Source organism: Sceloporus undulatus, chromosome 3, assembly GCF_019175285.1.
Source record: "Sceloporus undulatus isolate JIND9_A2432 ecotype Alabama chromosome 3, SceUnd_v1.1, whole genome shotgun sequence".
In the NCBI taxonomy this organism is placed as follows: domain Eukaryota; kingdom Metazoa; phylum Chordata; class Lepidosauria; order Squamata; family Phrynosomatidae; genus Sceloporus; species Sceloporus undulatus.
In genome coordinates, this window is record NC_056524.1 from 233892405 (window position 1) to 233909945 (window position 17541).

Here is a 17541-nt window from a genome sequence, read left to right on the forward strand (position 1 = left end):
TCCAAGCCACAGTTTTCCCCATCACCATGTACGGATGCGAGAGCGGGACAGTGAGGAAAGCAGATAAGAAGAATATCAGTTCATTGGAAATGTGGCTGAGAACAATTCTGTGGGTATTAGGGATGGTCAAAAAGAGAAAAAATAGGTCCGTTAACACATCAAGCCAGAAATCTCCCTGGAAGCCAAGATGATGAAACTGAAGCTGTCGTACTTTGGCCACATCATGAGAAAGCAAGAAAAATAATAATGCTAGGAAAGGTAGATGGTAACAGAAAGAGAGGAAGACCACACGCCAGGTGGCAGGACTGAATCAGATAGGTCATGGGCCTCAACCTACAGGACAAGAGCAGAGCAATGGAGATCTTGGAGATGCATCATTCACAGGGCCGCCATGAGTCGAGGCCAACTCAAGGGCAGCTAACAACAACCCCTCCGACCATCCAGAGGGGCTTCTGCTTGACCGCCATCCCTCCTCTTTCTCAGGGTGACCAAAGGACCTAAGTGCAAAGAAGGACAAGGCACCATAAAATATAGAGGATTCAAGAAAAATGGAAGACATTACAAAAGAACACCTAAAAACACTAATATAAATTTCTACATTCATGCTTCTTAGCCTTGCTGAAAGCGAACAACCCTCTGGAATTCCTCCTGGACAGAAGACTGAAATGTGGGATATGTCCTCAAAAAGGAGGACCTCTGGTCACCCTGAGCTAAAAGCACTGCTATGCACATAAATCCATTCTTCATAACCCTTCTCAAAATGGAGAACGGTATGGAATTGCTCCTGGAGAAAAGGTTGAAAAGTTGCACATGTCCTGGAAAAGGACAACCTCTGGTCACCATGAGATGAAAACACTGGTATAAATGTAAATCCATGATGCTTCGCCCTGCTCAAAATGGAGGACATTTGGAAATTAATTCTGGATGGAAGGCTGACATGTAGGACATGTCCTGGAGAAAGGAGGACCTCTGGTCACCCTGAGCTGAATATCCTCACAGAAATGTGAATCCATGCTTCTTAGTCATGCTCAAAGAAGACCTTTGGGAATTTCTCCTGGATAATGTAGGACAAGTCATGGGAAAAGGAGGACCTCTGGTCACCCTGAGCTAAAAACCACTCCTATCAATGTATATCCATGCTTCTTAAGCCCTGCTCAAAATGGAGGACCCCTTTTGGAAAGGCCCTGAAAAAGGGCTCCTTCTGGTCACTCTCCCCTCTTCCTCCTTTGGAGGTCTCTAAACACAGAGCCAAGAGGAGGAGGGCCATGATCATCTGAGGGAGGATTAGAAAAGCGTTGGACCGGATGTCCCTTGTGGGGACGGTCTCCCTCCCAGTCCCAAGACTCTATGGTCCCTTTCCTTCCAGCCAGGGCTCAGGAGAGAGAGGGTCGCGCCAGGTAAACCAAAGCCATGAAGAGAAGAGCTGGGGAGAAAGTGCAGCTAGCCCTCCAGGCCGAGAGATGGCGCTGTTGGCGAAAGGAAAGGCAAGAAAGAAAGAAAGAGAGGGGGCGCTCTTTTCGTGTCGTCTCGTCGCTCCTGAAAGGTGTCGCCTAGCGCGGTCACTCAGCATCCTCCTCCTCCTCCTCCTCCTCGGCGTCGACGGTTGGGCTGCGTGCGTGCGCCGCGCGCCGGCCTTTCCGCCTCTCCCCTCCCCTTCCCCCTCCCCCTTCGCCTGGCCTCAGGCGGGACAGTCCTCGTCCTCGGTCCTCTGCCTCTCCTTCCTTCCTTCCTCCCTTTCCCCCGCGTCGTCGGCCATGGCTGCCAGCGCCAAGCGGAAGCAGGAGGAGAAGCACCTGAAGCTGCTCCGGGAGATGAGCAGCCTCCCTCCCAACCGCAAGTGCTTCGACTGCGACCAGCGCGGCCCCACTTACACCGACATGACGGTGGGCAGCTTCGTCTGCACCTCCTGCTCCGGAATCCTGTGAGTCTCCGGGAGGAGGAGAAAGGGAGAGAGGGGAGCCGTATGGAGGGGAAGGCGGGAGGAAGAGGAGCGCCAGCCGGCCCTTTCTCCTCCTCACCCACAAAGAGCACACAAGCCACAGTGGCTGGGAGGGTTAAAGGGGAAGAAGAGGCGTGTGGGAAGTTGGAAGGGACCCCAAGGGCCCTGATCCAGTCCAGCCCCATTCTGCCATGCAGGAACTCCCAAGCAAAGCATCCCTGACAGAGGGCCATCCAGCCTCTGCTCAAAGACCTCCAAGGAAGGAGACGCCACTACACTCCGAGGAAGGAATGCAATCCACTGTCGAACAGCCCTTACTGTCAGGAAGTTCCTCCTAATGTTCAGGTGGAATCTCTTCTCCTGTAGCTTGCATCCATTGTTCCGGGTCCTGTTCTCTGGAGCAGCAGAAAACAAGCTTGCTCCCTCTTCAACATGACATCCTTTCAAATATTTAAACAGGGCTATCATATCACCTCTTAACCTTCTTTTCTCCAGGCTAAACATCCCCAGCTCCCTAAGTCGTTCCTCATAGGGCATGGTTTCCAGACCCTTCACCATTTTTGTCGCCCTCCTTTGGACACGCTCCAGTTTCTCAATGTCCTTTCTGAATTGTGGTGCCCAAAACTGGACACAATATTCTAGGTGGGGCCTGACCAAAGCAGAATACAGTGCCACTATTACTTCTCTTGATCTAGACACTATACTTCTATTGATGCAGCCTAAAATAGCATTGGCCTTTTTAGCTGCCGCATCACACTGTTGACTCATGTTCAACTTGTGGTCTACTTGGACTCCTAGATCCCTTTCACACGTAGTTTCATTCAGCCAGGTGTCACCCATCTTATATCTGTGCATTTTATTTTTCCGCCCGAAGTGCAATACCTTACATTTCTCCGTGTTGAATTTCATTTTGTTAGCTTTGGCCCAGCTTTCTAGTCTATTCAGGTCATTTTGAATCTTGATCCTGTCCTCTGGGGTATTAGCTATTCCCCCTAATTTGGTGTCATCTGCAAATTTGACAAGTATGCTTCCAATTCTGCCATCCAGGTCATTGATAAAGATGTTGAATAGCACTGGGCCCAGGACAGAGCCCTGTGGGACCCCACTGGTCACTTCTCTTCAGGATGAAGAGCAGTCATTGAGTTCATCCAGTCCTCCTTTTCATCCTTTACTCCATTTCATGGCCTTCTCTCCAGTACCATTTTGTACCATCTATTTATGTTCCTAATATGTCTACAGATACATTTATGAACTTGCTGTACAGATAGGCTTTGTTTTAAAAAAAATAGTGGCTGCTCCCATACATCTGCCGATTAAATAGGCATTGCCTGAAGAAAACTTTCCATCTTCAGTTGTGACTAACGTATTTGAATGCTTTTCGCAAGAAAACATCCCCATTCCTAAAAAATCCGAATGTCAGAGAGAGGGCAAGGTGTGGATTTTCTCTTTCTGACCTGTTAGTTTTCAAGGTGCAAATATCTTTTTGGTTAGGGAAACATTTAATTAGATCATGCATACAGTTCAAGAGAGTTTTGTTAACTCTTTCTTTATAAACAGGTGCTTATTCATAATAAATTGACAACCTCTTCCCCACAAAAACAAAAAAACCATTTTGTACGTGGGGCCCCAATATTGTTACTGTTATCATTATTATTAAGCTTTATTTATGTAGTGCTGTAAATTTATACAGTGCTGTACATACAATCTTTTTAATTAGTCAGTTCCCTGCCCTCAGGCTTACAGTCTAAAAAGACATGACACAAAAGGAGAAGGGAATGGTGGTGGGGAAGGGGATGAGGTCCAGCAGTTCCTCTCTACCTCCGAGGCCTGGACCAAGGCAGATGGACTGGAGGGAGAGCTCCTCTTCTTAATTGAGGCCAATATTGTTGTTGTTGTTAAATGCCCTTGAGTTGATCTCGACTCATGGCGAACCTGCCGATGAGACATCTCCAAGACCCTCTGTCTTCCACTGTTCTGCTCAACTTCTGCAAACCCATACTTGTGACCCCTTTAATAAGATTCCAGCCATCTTATATGCAGCCTTCCTCTTGCAGCTTTGATATTTGTGGATTTGATTAGTCACAGATTTGATTAATATGTTTTCTCTAGTAATGTCTAGGACGGTCCTCCAGCGCAACTCTATGGTCAACATTAACTAAAAGCTGCACTGAAAGATCTATAGAGAATACTCTACTAGGCATTTGTAGCTCTTCCAGGACAGTTCTGTGGTCAGTGTCTGTTGGACATTGACCACCAGAGGAGCTAGAGGTTCCTAGAGAGGTGTTTAAATGACATGTGCATCATAAGAGGTCAGAAGCTGTGCCAATGCTGTGCTCCAGTCCTTAGGATTGGTGTATGGCTTTGGCTTGGCTTCCAACCTCTTATGCATCCATCATTTAAACAGCATACCTCCAAAGCAGGGGTCGGCAACCTACAGCCCGTGGGCCGCATGCGGCCCACCGAGGCCTAGGGACCAGCCCCCAGCCCGGCCCTGCCACAGATTGCCGCCGGGGCCTCTGCCTCCAGCGCAGGTACACGGGGGCCTCTGGCGCAGGGCAAGCAGCGGGCAAGGGGGAGCAAGGGGGGAAATTGTCAATAGAAGCCTCAGAAACATGCATTTATATTAACATTTTTTTTAAAATCAGCAGATTTTTTTTGCGTGTCCTCCATTTTTTTTATTAAAAAGTGTCCTCTGTTTAAAATTTTTGCCCTACATTTGTCCCGGTTTATTTATTTATTTAATTTTTTTAAAAAAAATATTTAGGGGTGTTTTTTGGTTTTTTTTGGCTTCAGCCCCCCCCAAGTTGTATGAGGGACAGCAACCCGGCCCCCCGGTCAAAAAGGTTGCCTACCCCTGCTCCAAAGTGACCCAAAACATCTTTATTTTGGCCTGTCTGTATGGGCTCTAAGATCCTCTGCCCTCCACTACTCTACTCAACTACTGAAAACTCATAAACTCTAAAAGAGTCCATCTTGCATGAAGCTTTCATCTCTTTCTACTTCTCTCTATCTTTCCTAGAATTACTGTTTTTTTCAATGATTCATGCATTCTCATGATGTGTCCAAAGTATGACAACTTGAGTTTTGTCATCTTGGCCTCCAGAAAGATTTCTGGCTTGATCTGCTCCAGGACCTATTTGTTTGTCTTTTTGGCTATCCATGGAATCCTTAGCATTCTTCTCCAGCACCACATCTCAAAAGAGTTGATTTTCCTCTTATCCTCCTTCTTAACTGTCCAGCTCTCAGATCCATACTTGGCAATAGGGAATACAGTGGCTTGCACGATTCTAACTTTTTGTGCTCAGTTGTATATCCTTGCATTTTAGAATCTTCTCTAGTACTTTCATAGCCGCCCTTCCCATTCTTAATTTTCTTCTGAACTCCTGGCTGCAGTCTCCATTTCTATCAATGTTTGATCCCAGGTATGAAAACTCTTTTACTATTTCTATTTCTTCGTTGTCTAATTCAAATTTGGACCATACAGCCTCCCTTTTCCATCTTTATCCATTACAGCACCTTCTGTCCAGGAGGTATTCCAAAAGGTCCTCCATTTGGAACATGACTAATAAGCAAGGATTTATGTTTATATTAATTATTCATGTTTTTTTTTAGTCTTTGTTTGGCCATGTCCTCTATTTTATCTTGGAAGCCCTACATTTTGTGGTGTCTTCTCTTCTTCAGTGGTTAGGACATCTGGTTATATTTCAGCACCTTCTGTCCAAAAGGAATTCCAAAAAGTCGTCCATTTGGAGCATGACTAAGAAGCATGGATTTACATTTATATTAATCATTAGTGGGGGGTTTTTGGCCTTTGTTTAGTCATGTCCTCCATTTTTTCTTGGAAGCCCTACATTTTGTGGTACCTTTTCTTCCTGTGTGGTTAGGACATCTAGTTACACCCTGCTTACATTTCAGTCTTCTGTCCTGGAGGATTTGAAAATTTCCTCCGTTTTGACCATAACTAAGAAGCATGGATTTATATTTCTGAGTGTTCAGGGTGACTAGAGGTCCTCCATTTCCAGGACATGGGCTCCATTTCATTGCCTTTTGTCCAGGAGGAATTTGAAGATGTCCTCCATTTTGAGCAGGTCTAAGAAGCATGAGCTTATATTTCTGTGCGTTTTAGTTCTGGTTGACCAGAGGTCCTCCTTTTACAAGACATTTCCTTCTGTTCAGGAGGAATTTGGAAATGCCCTCCATTTTGAGCAGGGCTAAGAAGCGTGGATTTATATTTCTGTGAGTGTTTTTAGTTCAGGGTGACCTGGTGTCCTCCTTTTCTAGGACATGGCTTCCATTTCAGCATGTTCTGTCCAAAAGGAATGTTAAAATGTCCTCCATTTTGAGCAGGGGTAAGAAGCATGAATTTATACTTGTATGCTTTTAGCTCGGGGTGACCTGGCACCCTCCTTTTCCAGGACATATCCTTCATTTCATTACCTTCTGTCCAGGAGGGATTACAAAAGGTCCTCTATTTTGAACAGGACTAAGAAGCATGGATTTATATTTCTGTGAGTGTTTTCAGTTCATGATAACCAGAGGTTCTCCTTTTCTAGGACATGGCCTCCATTTCATTGCCTTCTGTCCAGGAGGGTTTGTAAAATGTCCTTCACTTTGAGCAGAACTAAGAAGAATTTACATTTATGGGGTGCTTTTAGCTCAGGGTGACCAGGGTCCTCCTTTTCCATGATATGCCCTACATTCCAGCATTTTCTGTTCAGGAGGAATTTGAAAATGCCCTCCATTTTGAGTAGGATTAAGAAGAATGAATTTACATTTATATTAGTGTTCTTTAGCTTTTATTTGGAATGTCTTGCATTTTTCTTGACTGTCCTGTGTTTTATGGTGCCTTGTCCTCCTTTGTGGTTAGGACATTGGTTACTCTGTATTGAGAAGACGTTCCTGTCTCCTCTCCAGTCCAAAATTGGAGGAAATGGCCTTGAATGGTGGAGGTGAGGGTCTCTGGGGGACAACGTGAAAGAAGACAGAAAGGGAAATGTTTTAAATTTATTTATTTAGAAAATTTCTACTCCACTTTTTACCAGAAAGGTTCTCAGAGAGGCATTCTTTCATTTTCCCCTCTCCAATCCAAAACTGGCTGGGTGGGAATGGCCTCGGAGGATGGTTGTGGGGTCCTCTGGGAGGCAATGTTGAAGAAGACTGAAATGGAGATATTTATTTATTTATAGAATATTTATACCTCACTTTTCTGCCACAAAAACTCTCAGAGCAGCTTGTTGTTGTTGTTGTTGTTTATATTTGTTATATGCCTTCAAGTCATTTCTGATGTATGGCAACCTTATCATGGGTTTTCTTGGCAAGTTTCTTCAGAGTGGGTTTGCCGTCCTTGGAGGATGAGAGATTACGACCTGTACAGAGTCACCCAGTGGGTTTCCATGGCTAATTGGGGAGGTGAACTCTGGTTTCCAGAGCCCTAGTCCAAAGCTCAAACCAACATGCTGGCTCACTATTTTACTACTCCATTGTATTTAAGAGGGCTTGAGCATCCATAGATTTTGGTATCCATGGTGGGTCTTGGAACCATACCAAGAGCCCACTATGACAAGTATGGGAAGTGGAAGGGGGAGGAGGAAAGGGAAAAAAGCTGATGAGGTTAAGATATGGAGAAAAATGATTTTGGGCTCTGTGGAAATTTCTATCCTTCCTAATGTTCTGCTTGGGTGTATGGGTAGTGGGCATTTCCTGTAGCACATGAGATATTTGTAATGAAGATTGCCATGTGTTTTCAAAAAAGTTAGTTTATGTTAGTTTATAGACTGTTCAAAACAGTACTGGCTTGGGGAGAAAGCTTGCAGACTTGGTCAGCTGCTTCTGTCATGGTCTCTCAGGATATGTGCAAGTGTAGAGGTGGACAAATGCCAGGTCTGACATTAGTCTTCAAAGTATGTAAAATGGGTGGGGAAAGTTTGTCAAATATTTTCTGCCAGTACAGTTTTTTAGTGTTCTGTTGCAATTATTCCTGCAGTTGTTGTCTTAGTTCGTAGATGCTTACCACTTCCTGAGAGTGAGTTAACCAAGCGCACTAAATGTTTGACTGGAGGGCTAATAGCAGGAAACAGATGAATGATTGCTTCCTAGCCCTGAGTTCATGATACCAGTTATTCATTCAGAACAGAGATGAGAGTTATTTGCCCACCCCTAAGAAGTGCAGCTTCCAACAGCCCTAAGGATGAAAAATAATGGAGGGTGCATTTCAGTAACATCTGAAGCTGTGCTTTTTGCGTTACCTGATGTAGGGGACCAGCAGGATTTTTTTCTATCCATCGGCTAAAAGTGTTTCTTTACTTCTTCGAAGCTTTCCAGGGACTGTGTCCATTATTTTTGAAGAGATTGGATACCTATGTAGATTGTATAGTAAACTTGCTTACCCTTTGAAAGAGTCATCTTATTCAAGAATTTAGTGTTGTACATGATAGTTTTAGCTCAAGCACCTGAGACACACAACTTAGTAAAACTGCATGGATAGTTATAATCATATGTATGAGAACAGCTGGGGTCTGCTGCTAGATTAAAGTTCATTAGTAGAACATATGTTTTGTTAAGATGGTTCCAACCTTGGATTTTCCTATTTGGAATTAACTGTGTGGCTCCCAATCAGGAGTGCTGGTGTAGCTGGAACAATGATTTAACCTTTTAAGGCAGATTATTATACTTTGGGGAGAAGCTGAATTTTTGTGTAACTGAGGTCTGAATTCTTCAAAGTGAATGGTTGAAACAATTAGATCTTATTCGATAATGAATCTGCAACAGTCTTATGACCTTGGTCTTATATATAATAGATAATAATGGAATCGTTATTGATTAAATAAAAAAATTTCCCCCATTTTGCTAAATTGAGTAGAATTAGATTTCAGGTTTTAAAAATGTTCTTGAAACTTATTCAGAATTAAATTCCATTATATTTAATAGAACTGAATCTGAATGTCATACAATTGTGCAGGTATACCTCAGTTAACAAAGTAGATTTGTTCTGGGCATTACAGTTGGCCCTCCACATTTGTGGCTTTGACTTTTGCAGATTTGATTATTTGCAGTTTTGATTAATATGTTCTCTAGAAACTCTTGGTCCTCCAGTACAACTCTGACAGAAGTTGACCATAGAGTTGTGCTGGAGAACATAGAAGATCCTAGAGAAAGCACTTCTCTGGGCATTTGTAGGTCCTGCATTATGATTCTATGATTAACCTCTGGCAGATGTTGACCATAGAGTTGCCTGGGAGGACCTGGAGATTCCTAGAGAGGTGTTCTTTTAGGCAAAAGGAGTAGTATTTTTTTATTTGGGGCTTTTCCCCATTCATGGGAGTCCTTCACCCCTAACCCCAGCAAATGTGGAGGGACCACTGTACTTCTTTAAAAGTACAAGGTCCTCCTTGGTAACTGGGACAGAAATAACATAGAAAGACTATGTTCCTACACCATAAATAAGAGCAGTAATATATTTCAGCAAAAATTTTATTCAAAAATAATATAATGCATATGTTTAATGAAACAACCACTTATGCAGGTATGACTTTCTCCACTCTCCACCTTTTTATACCGTACATACTCGACTATAAACCAACTTCATATTTAAGTTGAGGGCAGGTTTTGGGACCAAAATTATGGATTTTGACATGAGGCATAAAGGATCTAAATGATGAAGCAATGGAAAACAAAGGCAAAAAACTTAGAAAAATTCCAGCAGGCATGAAGGCTGGATGGATGAGAGAATAGAGGGGGTCAGTGATTCCAGGAGAGATTATGCTCTTGCCTTTCACCAGGTTCCTTTTTAAAATAAGAGTTAAAGTACAGTACTTACATTGACCCATGGATAAGTCAGCTTAGTTTTTTGGGGTCAATTTTTTGACTAAAATTTCTAGATGTATACATGAATATATACCATGGCTGGGAGAAGGATTAAGGAGTAAAGGAGTAAGAGGTTTTTATAGAAAAAGGAATAGAGAGTAACAATATATTTGTTACTCCTTATTCGTGTCATTATATTGTACATGGAAACACAATTTTTTTTAAAAAAAACTTTATTGAGGAGTATAATAGGAATAGAAATAACATTAAGAAAAATATATCTTACTCTGGAGTAGGTCAAGGAGTAACCCCAGAATCACCACTACTGCCCAGCCCTGGTATATACAGTAAATTTCCATTTTGATTGCCAGACTAATAGAGCTGTGCTTTTAAAATTTGTTTGGGGCAGCTGGTGAACTTATGTGCTCTCCCCTTTGCTCTCTGTTTTGCAGTTCATACATGCTCAGCAAGTGATTTTGGAAGCGGCTGTAATTTATCTTGCTTGGTGGATCTGGCATGGACAACTATAGTAGGATCAGCTAGAGTAGAATCCTCTCCTTTTCCAGCTCAAACTTGTTTCTTGCCTGCTTTTCTGTACCATGCTACTGAAACCTGATACCAGAAATATGTGTTTCTCCATCCTTCTTTCATCCTCCTCCCAAGGCAGATTTTTTTTAAAAAAAAAAGTCTAACTAGACAGAGGACGAGGAAAAGTGGGGCTGGCCAAGCTTAAACAACTTGACAAAAAAGAAGTTTCTTTCTCAAAAGCTTTGCTAACTGAAGTACAAGTATAGTTTTAACTTTTCTTTGCAAATTTTTTTTCCTGTACAACCCATCCATTCCAGCCATGGGCTTGCCATCTGTGGATGTGAGCATCTGCAGAATGCAAGCCCCATTGGCCCTAGTGATGGCGTGTGCATGCGGCTGTGCCGCCACTTGAGGTCTCATGGTTTTTGGCATCTGTGGGGAAGTATGGATAGTAATAGCTGACTATACTATATAAATGCTTTTAGAAAGTTGCAATTGAATGTTATAAACTGCTTGTTGAATCTTAATCTTTTGGCTTGTGTCAATTTTAGATTTTTCTTAATATTTTGATTACTTCACTTGTAAAAAGTTGTTGTTCAAAAAATATTGATGATAATTAAAGCAACAGTATTCCCTGTGTTTACCAAATGCAAGTCATCAGTCTTTGCAACTCGTAACAATTTTTATGTGAAAAGATAAAGTAGTTCACATAAATCTAAGTTGAAAGATATGCTGTCAGTGGTACCTCCTGATACAGTGAAACACTTTAATTTTTAGCTGATTTTATGAGCTTTCTTTTGTAAACACAAATGGACTAAACTATGATATTACAGTTTTCATTTATTCACCAATTCTTCCTGCAGTAAACTATAATCTTTATATAGAGATACAGCTTTTCCAAAGGTTTTGTACCTGCAGGCATAATTGCTTCTCACCCCTTGGCCTTCAGTGTCCAGTTTGTACATTTTATTGGTGGTATGGCTGGTCTTAAACTTCTGTAGGAGAAATTAACCTAACTATCCTTTGTGCAACAAGTCCATGTTAAAGAACAGAGCACATAAAATAACGGTTTTACCTTTCTACTGGCAAAATAGACCTTTTACGGACATTAAAAAGGGATCAAAGGACCCAAACAGACAGGCCAAAATAAAGCTGTTTTGGGTCACTTTGGAAGTATGCTGTTTAAATGCTGCATGCGTCCTAAGAGGCCGGAAACCATGCCAAAGCCATGTTCCCATTCCTAAGGACTGGAGCGCAGCTTTGGTGCAGCTTCTGGCCTCTTAAGATGCATGTGTCATTTGAACAGCATACCTCTAAAGTGACCTGAAGCAGCTTTATTTTGGCCTGTCTGTTCGGGCCCAAAGTTACATATAATGCTGTTTCAGTATAACAAATACAGGAAACATAGGCAATAAATATGGAAAAATAAAAACACAAAAGGATGGGAAATAACCACATTAGTTGTAGTTTCTATAAAATCTGATCAAATGTCCAAATATAAGCCCATTTCTAAATTTCATCTATACATCATTCTTTCAAAAGTTTCAAGCATTCTTAGATCTTCTATCCATTGTATAACAGGTACAAAATTTTTATCTTTCCAGTAATGAATTAGCCATCTTTTTGCAGTCAAAGGGGCAAAAAATAAATATAAATAAAATCTACTTCTGTTGGCCATTTGTTAATTTCCAAGAAAAGGGTGAATAATTCAAAAGAACTTGCACATCCTTGAATATCAAAGAACTTCCCAATACCAAATTTACTTGTGTGATTACTTTTTTCCAAAATGTAGCTATAGTGAGTTGTTCTGATCCTGGGGGGTCAGTTCCCCAACACACACAACATGGATAGGAAGAAAACAAAGAAGCTCAAGTTCCATATTATCAAATGTGACATGCCTGCATCAGCACACTTATGTGCACATGCCACCATTAGATAATATGGGGTGTGGCAATCAGCAGACGCTCAAATCCCTTGATGGGAAGCTCACTGATACTAAGGGGAACTGTACTATGGAACAACGCCTAAAGATATGTGTTAGGGAAGCATCAGTGGCATTATATTTGCAACCACTTGCTGATTTGGTATGCCCTTTCTTGAATAGAAGCTGTGGCAGTCATAGAGTTAGAAGAGACTACATGGGCCATCCAGTCCAACCCCCTTCTGCTGTACAGGAATACACAATCAAAGCACTCCCAACAGATGGCCATCCAGCCTCTGTTTAAAAACCTCCAGAGGAGGAGACTGCACCACACTCGAAAGCAGTGTGTTCCAAGTAAGGTCTGACCAAAGCAAAATATGATTTTGTTGTTACTTCTCTAGACACTATGATGTATTGATGCAGCCTAGAATCACATTGGTTTTTTTTTTAGCTACTGCATCACACTTGTTATCTCACATTCAGCTTGTGGTCTACTAAGACTCCTAGATCCCTTTCACTATAATGTTGTTGAGTCAGGTGCCATTCCTCCTATATCTGTGCATTTCATTTTTTGTGTCTAAAGTAGTACCTTACATTTCTCTCTGTTGAAATTCATTTTGTTATTTTTGGGCCAGTTCTCTAATCTGTTAAAGTCATTTTGAATTATGATTCTGTCCTCTATGGTATTAGCTACCCCTCCTCATTTGATGTCATCTTCAAATTTAATAAAGATGACCTCTGTTCCATCATTCAAGACATTTATAAATTTGCTGAATAGCACTGGGCCTAGGACAGATCCCTGTGGCATCCCGCTAGTCATTTCTCTCAAGAGTGAAGAGAAGCCATTGCTGAGCACCCTTTGAGTTTAGTTGGTCAACCAATTACAAATTTACCTAACAGTTGTATTGTCTAGCCCACATTTTACTATCTTGTTTGCAAGAAAATCTTGAGGGACCTTGTCAAATGCCTTACTGAAATCAAGATACGCTAAATCCACAGCATTCCCTTTATCTACCAGGCTTGTACTCTGTCCAAAAGAGAGAGGGAGGGAGAGAAGATTTGTCTGGCATTACTTGTTTATGAGAAGCCCATGTTGATTTTATTCCTTTCTAAGTGCTTCTAGACTATCTGTTTCATGATCTGCTCTAGAATTTTTCCTGATATTGATGTCAAGCTGACTGGGCAGTAATTGTTTTTCTCTTTTTGAAGTGGGGAGAAAGTTTGCCCTCCTCCAGTCTGCTGGGACTTCTCCTGTTTTCCAGGAATTCTCAAATAACTCTTCTGCTAGTTCTTTTAATTCCATTGGTATTAAATACAGTACGTATCCAGTATATGCAATATACCTGAAAGAATAATTTCTGCTTTACAAGACTTAGTGCGAGGTCTATAGCCATACTAATTATGGATGTTAAAACTGATGGTTATTTATTAGTCAGAATTAGATATTCCAATTCTCTGTTACAATCTTGTTGTAAACCACTCATATAATATTTATTTATAGAAATATCCAGTGACTCTGTAGACTGTATTAAACTGGATCGTTTTGCGCTTGTAAATACCGATGAAGTGGACAAGCTCCTTGGAAGTGTAAAGAACACAATGTGCCCTTTTGATCCTTGCCCATCATGGCTGACCGCTCAGGGAGGGGATGCAATAAAAACATAATTACAACTTATAATAAATGCATCCTTTTGAGAGGGAATATTTCCATCAAAACTGAAACAAGTGATAGTGAAACAGCTTCCGAAAAAAACTTCCCTGGACCCCTGAGGAGAAACAACTATAGACCTGTCTTCCTTTTACCATTCTTGGGCAAAGTGATTGAGAGGGCAATTGCCTTCCAACTCCAAGTTGTCTTGGATGAAACCATTATCTGGACCCTTTTCAAACTGGCTTCAGGGTGGGATACAGAGTTGAGACTGCCATGAGCATGTTAGTCAGTGATATCCGTCTGAGTATCGACAGGGGAAGTGTGACCCTGTTGGTGCTCTTGGACATCTCAGCAAGCTTTCGATACCATTGACCATGGTATCCTTCTGGAACGCCTGAGGGAGTTAGGTATTGGGGACACTGCGCTCCAGTGGCTCCATTCCTACCTCTCGGGCAGATTCCAGATGGTGAGGCTGGAGGATAGCTGCTCCTCTAAGAGAGAGCTGACATCTGGCGTCCCCCAGGGCACCATTCTATCCCCCATGCTGTTTAACATTTACATGAAACCTCTGGGAGAGATCATCTGGAGACATGAAGCATGGTGTTATCAGTACACTGATGACACCCAGATCTATCTCTTTATGTCTCCGACTGTTACAATGACTAAGGATGGCATCTCTCCTCTGGAGGCCTGCCTAGGGTCAGTAATGGGCTGGATGAGGGAAAACAGACTCAAGGTAAATCCAAAGAAAATAGAGGTACTTGTGATAGGTATTCCAAGTGCGGGCACAGAGATTTGTCAACCAGACCTGGACGGAGTCACACTTCCCCTAAAGGACAAAGTTTGCAGTTGGGGAATACTCCTGGACTCATCTCTACAACTATCATCTCAAGTGGATGCGATGGCCAGGAATGCTTGGTACCAGCTTCGGCTGATATGCCAACTGCATCCCTACCTGAACCACAAGGACCTTGAAACAGTGGTACATGCACTGGTAATCTCTTGTTTAGATTTCGGCAATGCGCTCTACATGGGGTTACCTTTGTACCAAGTTCGGAGGCTTCATTTGGTTCAAAATGTGGCAGCCAGACCGGTCACTGGAACATCCAGGTCAGACCAAATAACACCAATGCTAAAATCTCTTCATTGGCTGCCAATTAGCTTCCGGGCGCAATACAAAGTGTTGGTTATTTCCTTTAAAGCCCTACATGGCTTGGGACGAGTTACTTGAGGAAACGCTTCTCCCTACATAATCCGCCCCACAGTCAGAACATCTGGGAAGAATCTATTAGAATATTCAAAGACCAGGCTAACATCAATGTCCCATAGAGGGTATACAGCCATAGTCCCCAAGTTATGGAACAACTTGCTGGAAGAGATCTGTCTTATTACCACCTTAGATGCCTTCAAGAAGATGCCTACCCACCTGATCTTTTATAAAGAACCTAAGAAAAATCCCACTCTAGCTGTAATTGTGCATTTTAGATGATGTTTTTATTGTTTTAAATTGCATTTTTTGAGTGATGTATTGTTTTACTGTATGTAATCTAGATGTAATTGCTGTTTTATGGTTGTAATCCCACCTCAATCCATCAGGAGAGGCGGGAAATATATATAAGATTTATTATTAGAGAGAGAGATCGTTTGAATACTTGTTTGGCACTAATGTCTATATTATTAAGAGAAACTCACTTAAGGCTGCAGGGCCAAATCTGGATTGTGACAGATGTTTCACTTGTAGATATTGCCAGTTAACTGTTAGAGGTAGTTTAAACCACTCTTGTAAAACTGAAAAGGGCAAAATCTCATCATCAGCACCAAGTATCTGATTTAATGTAACAATTCTATTGTCAGCTCATACCTTCCATAAAAATATTTCCTTACCCATTTTCAAATAGGTCTTAATCCAGGTGTTATTCTCAACTAGAGTAGATCCACAGAATCATTGGAATTTTCATTCATGTTGATTTACCATCCCACAGATGACTGAATAGATCTACTGTGCTTGAGAGTAGTAGCAGTTGGGTTTAGGCTCTTAATTGAGAGTCTTCTCCCTCTTTCTCCTGTGGACACCTACCTGTATGTGACAGCCACTCATGTAGAAGAAAGTAAAAACAGTAGGGCTAAATATTCACCCTGTTTCCATCATCCAGCTCTGGAAATTGAAAACTGAATTTTTGTCTCTCCAGAACTGCCTTAGATTTCAACAACTTTCCCCCCCCCCCCCCGCCATAGAGCTCAGTTAAGTGGTGTTGTGCCATTATGACACTATTGTAATCAGTATTTTTTTCTGAAATCAAAATATGTATCTATTTATTTATTTAAGGGAAAACTTGAATTATAGTAAGTCTAAAGACACAATAGAATCTGGATGGTGGGGCAAATCCATTTGTAGAACATGGCATGTAAAATAAACACTCTCTTTGTGCCTAATTAATAAAATCACTAACCTAGAACAGATCATGGTAACTCTAAAAAATACCCCTAATTCTTGCATACTTTGATGCAGTAAAATCAAAAGAACAAGGTACTGTAACATTTCTACAGTTTTGTTTCCATTTATTGAACAGATTTTAAATTGCTAAAAAATTGCTGGTGAACTCAGTAGACTGAAACCATTGTATTATTGGGACATTTTGATAGGTCAGTATTATATATATATTTTAAGAATAACTTGGTCAGAACATTAGAAGGTATAGTGCCTCTCAAAATAAAAGGGTAGCTGTGCATTGATGCTCTGATAGTCTGAATATGAAACAAGCTCTCAAAGAGTTAGAAAAATAATTCAATAGTAAGGTTAATTTGGCAGTGTACAGACCGCCCCTTTGGGGCGGCCTGCACCCGCCCCTTTCCCTGATGGATTGGGGCCTCAGCTGCCACAGCGGCAGCTCCAAGGCCCCGATCCACTGCTTTTCCAGGCCACTTCCCCGCGGCCTGGAAAGGGCCACTTGGCCCCTTTCTCTTTTCTGTCACTGGTGCAGCTGTGTAAAGGCTACGCCAGTGACACAAACAAAGGAAGGAGCTCCGTTTTGGAGCTCCTTCCAGCGCCGCTGAAAGGGTGCCACAGGCACCCTTCAGCAGCGCCAAGATGTCACGTCCCCGCCACCCCATTTGGAGGCAGCGTGACTGTGATGTCATAAATGGCAGCGCCCATGTAGAAAGGGCGCCACCATTAACGTACTAGGGTTGCAGGGCGTCTAGAAAGGATGCCCCGAGGCAACCCTAGTACGTGTGCAGGCCGGCACAAAGCGCTGGTCTGTACAGCACCATGGTTTCATCAACCTTTGAATACATAACTCAAAACACTGAGGAGTAAGTGGATTTCTTTATGTCAGTTATCGTTTCTCAAGTCTATTTATATTTTGGCCAGTGATAACTTTGTATTCAGGAGTACTTAAAACTTCTGTTTTCTTAGGCAACTCATGTGACTATCTTTGTCTTGTTTTATAGGCGAGGTTTAAATCCACCTCACAGAGTGAAGTCCATTTCCATGACCACGTTTACACAGCAAGAAATAGAATTTCTTCAGAAGCATGGAAATGAAGTAAGTATTTATAGTGGAATGCTTAGTTGAGTGAAATGGTTTTTAAAATAATATACATTCCTTCAGTGAATGTAGCTTGCCATTATTTAAAAAGATAGCAGCACTTAAACGTTCATTCTGAAGATAAGAATTTGATTTTCTCTGCTACTAGAAGT

The 17541-nt window shown here is 41.9% G+C and overlaps 1 protein-coding gene across 18 annotated transcripts in view; it reads left to right on the forward strand.

Moving 5' to 3' along the window:
• Positions 1 to 1436: 1436 nt before the first annotated feature.
• The window catches only part of AGFG1 (ArfGAP with FG repeats 1), a 51156-nt gene continuing 35051 nt past the window's right edge, over positions 1437 to 17541 (forward strand). For 2 of the 18 annotated variants that reach the window (XM_042458240.1, XM_042458241.1), the window contains exons 1-2: positions 1447 to 1921; positions 17293 to 17386. In XM_042458240.1, coding sequence (XP_042314174.1) covers positions 1461 to 1921; positions 17293 to 17386 — 555 coding nt within the window. In that variant the 5' untranslated portion in view covers positions 1447 to 1460. Of the gene's footprint in view, positions 1922 to 17292; positions 17387 to 17541 lie in introns of all 18 variants that reach the window. The other 16 variants (XM_042458248.1, XM_042458256.1, XM_042458243.1 and 13 more) reach the window with 14 other exon arrangements.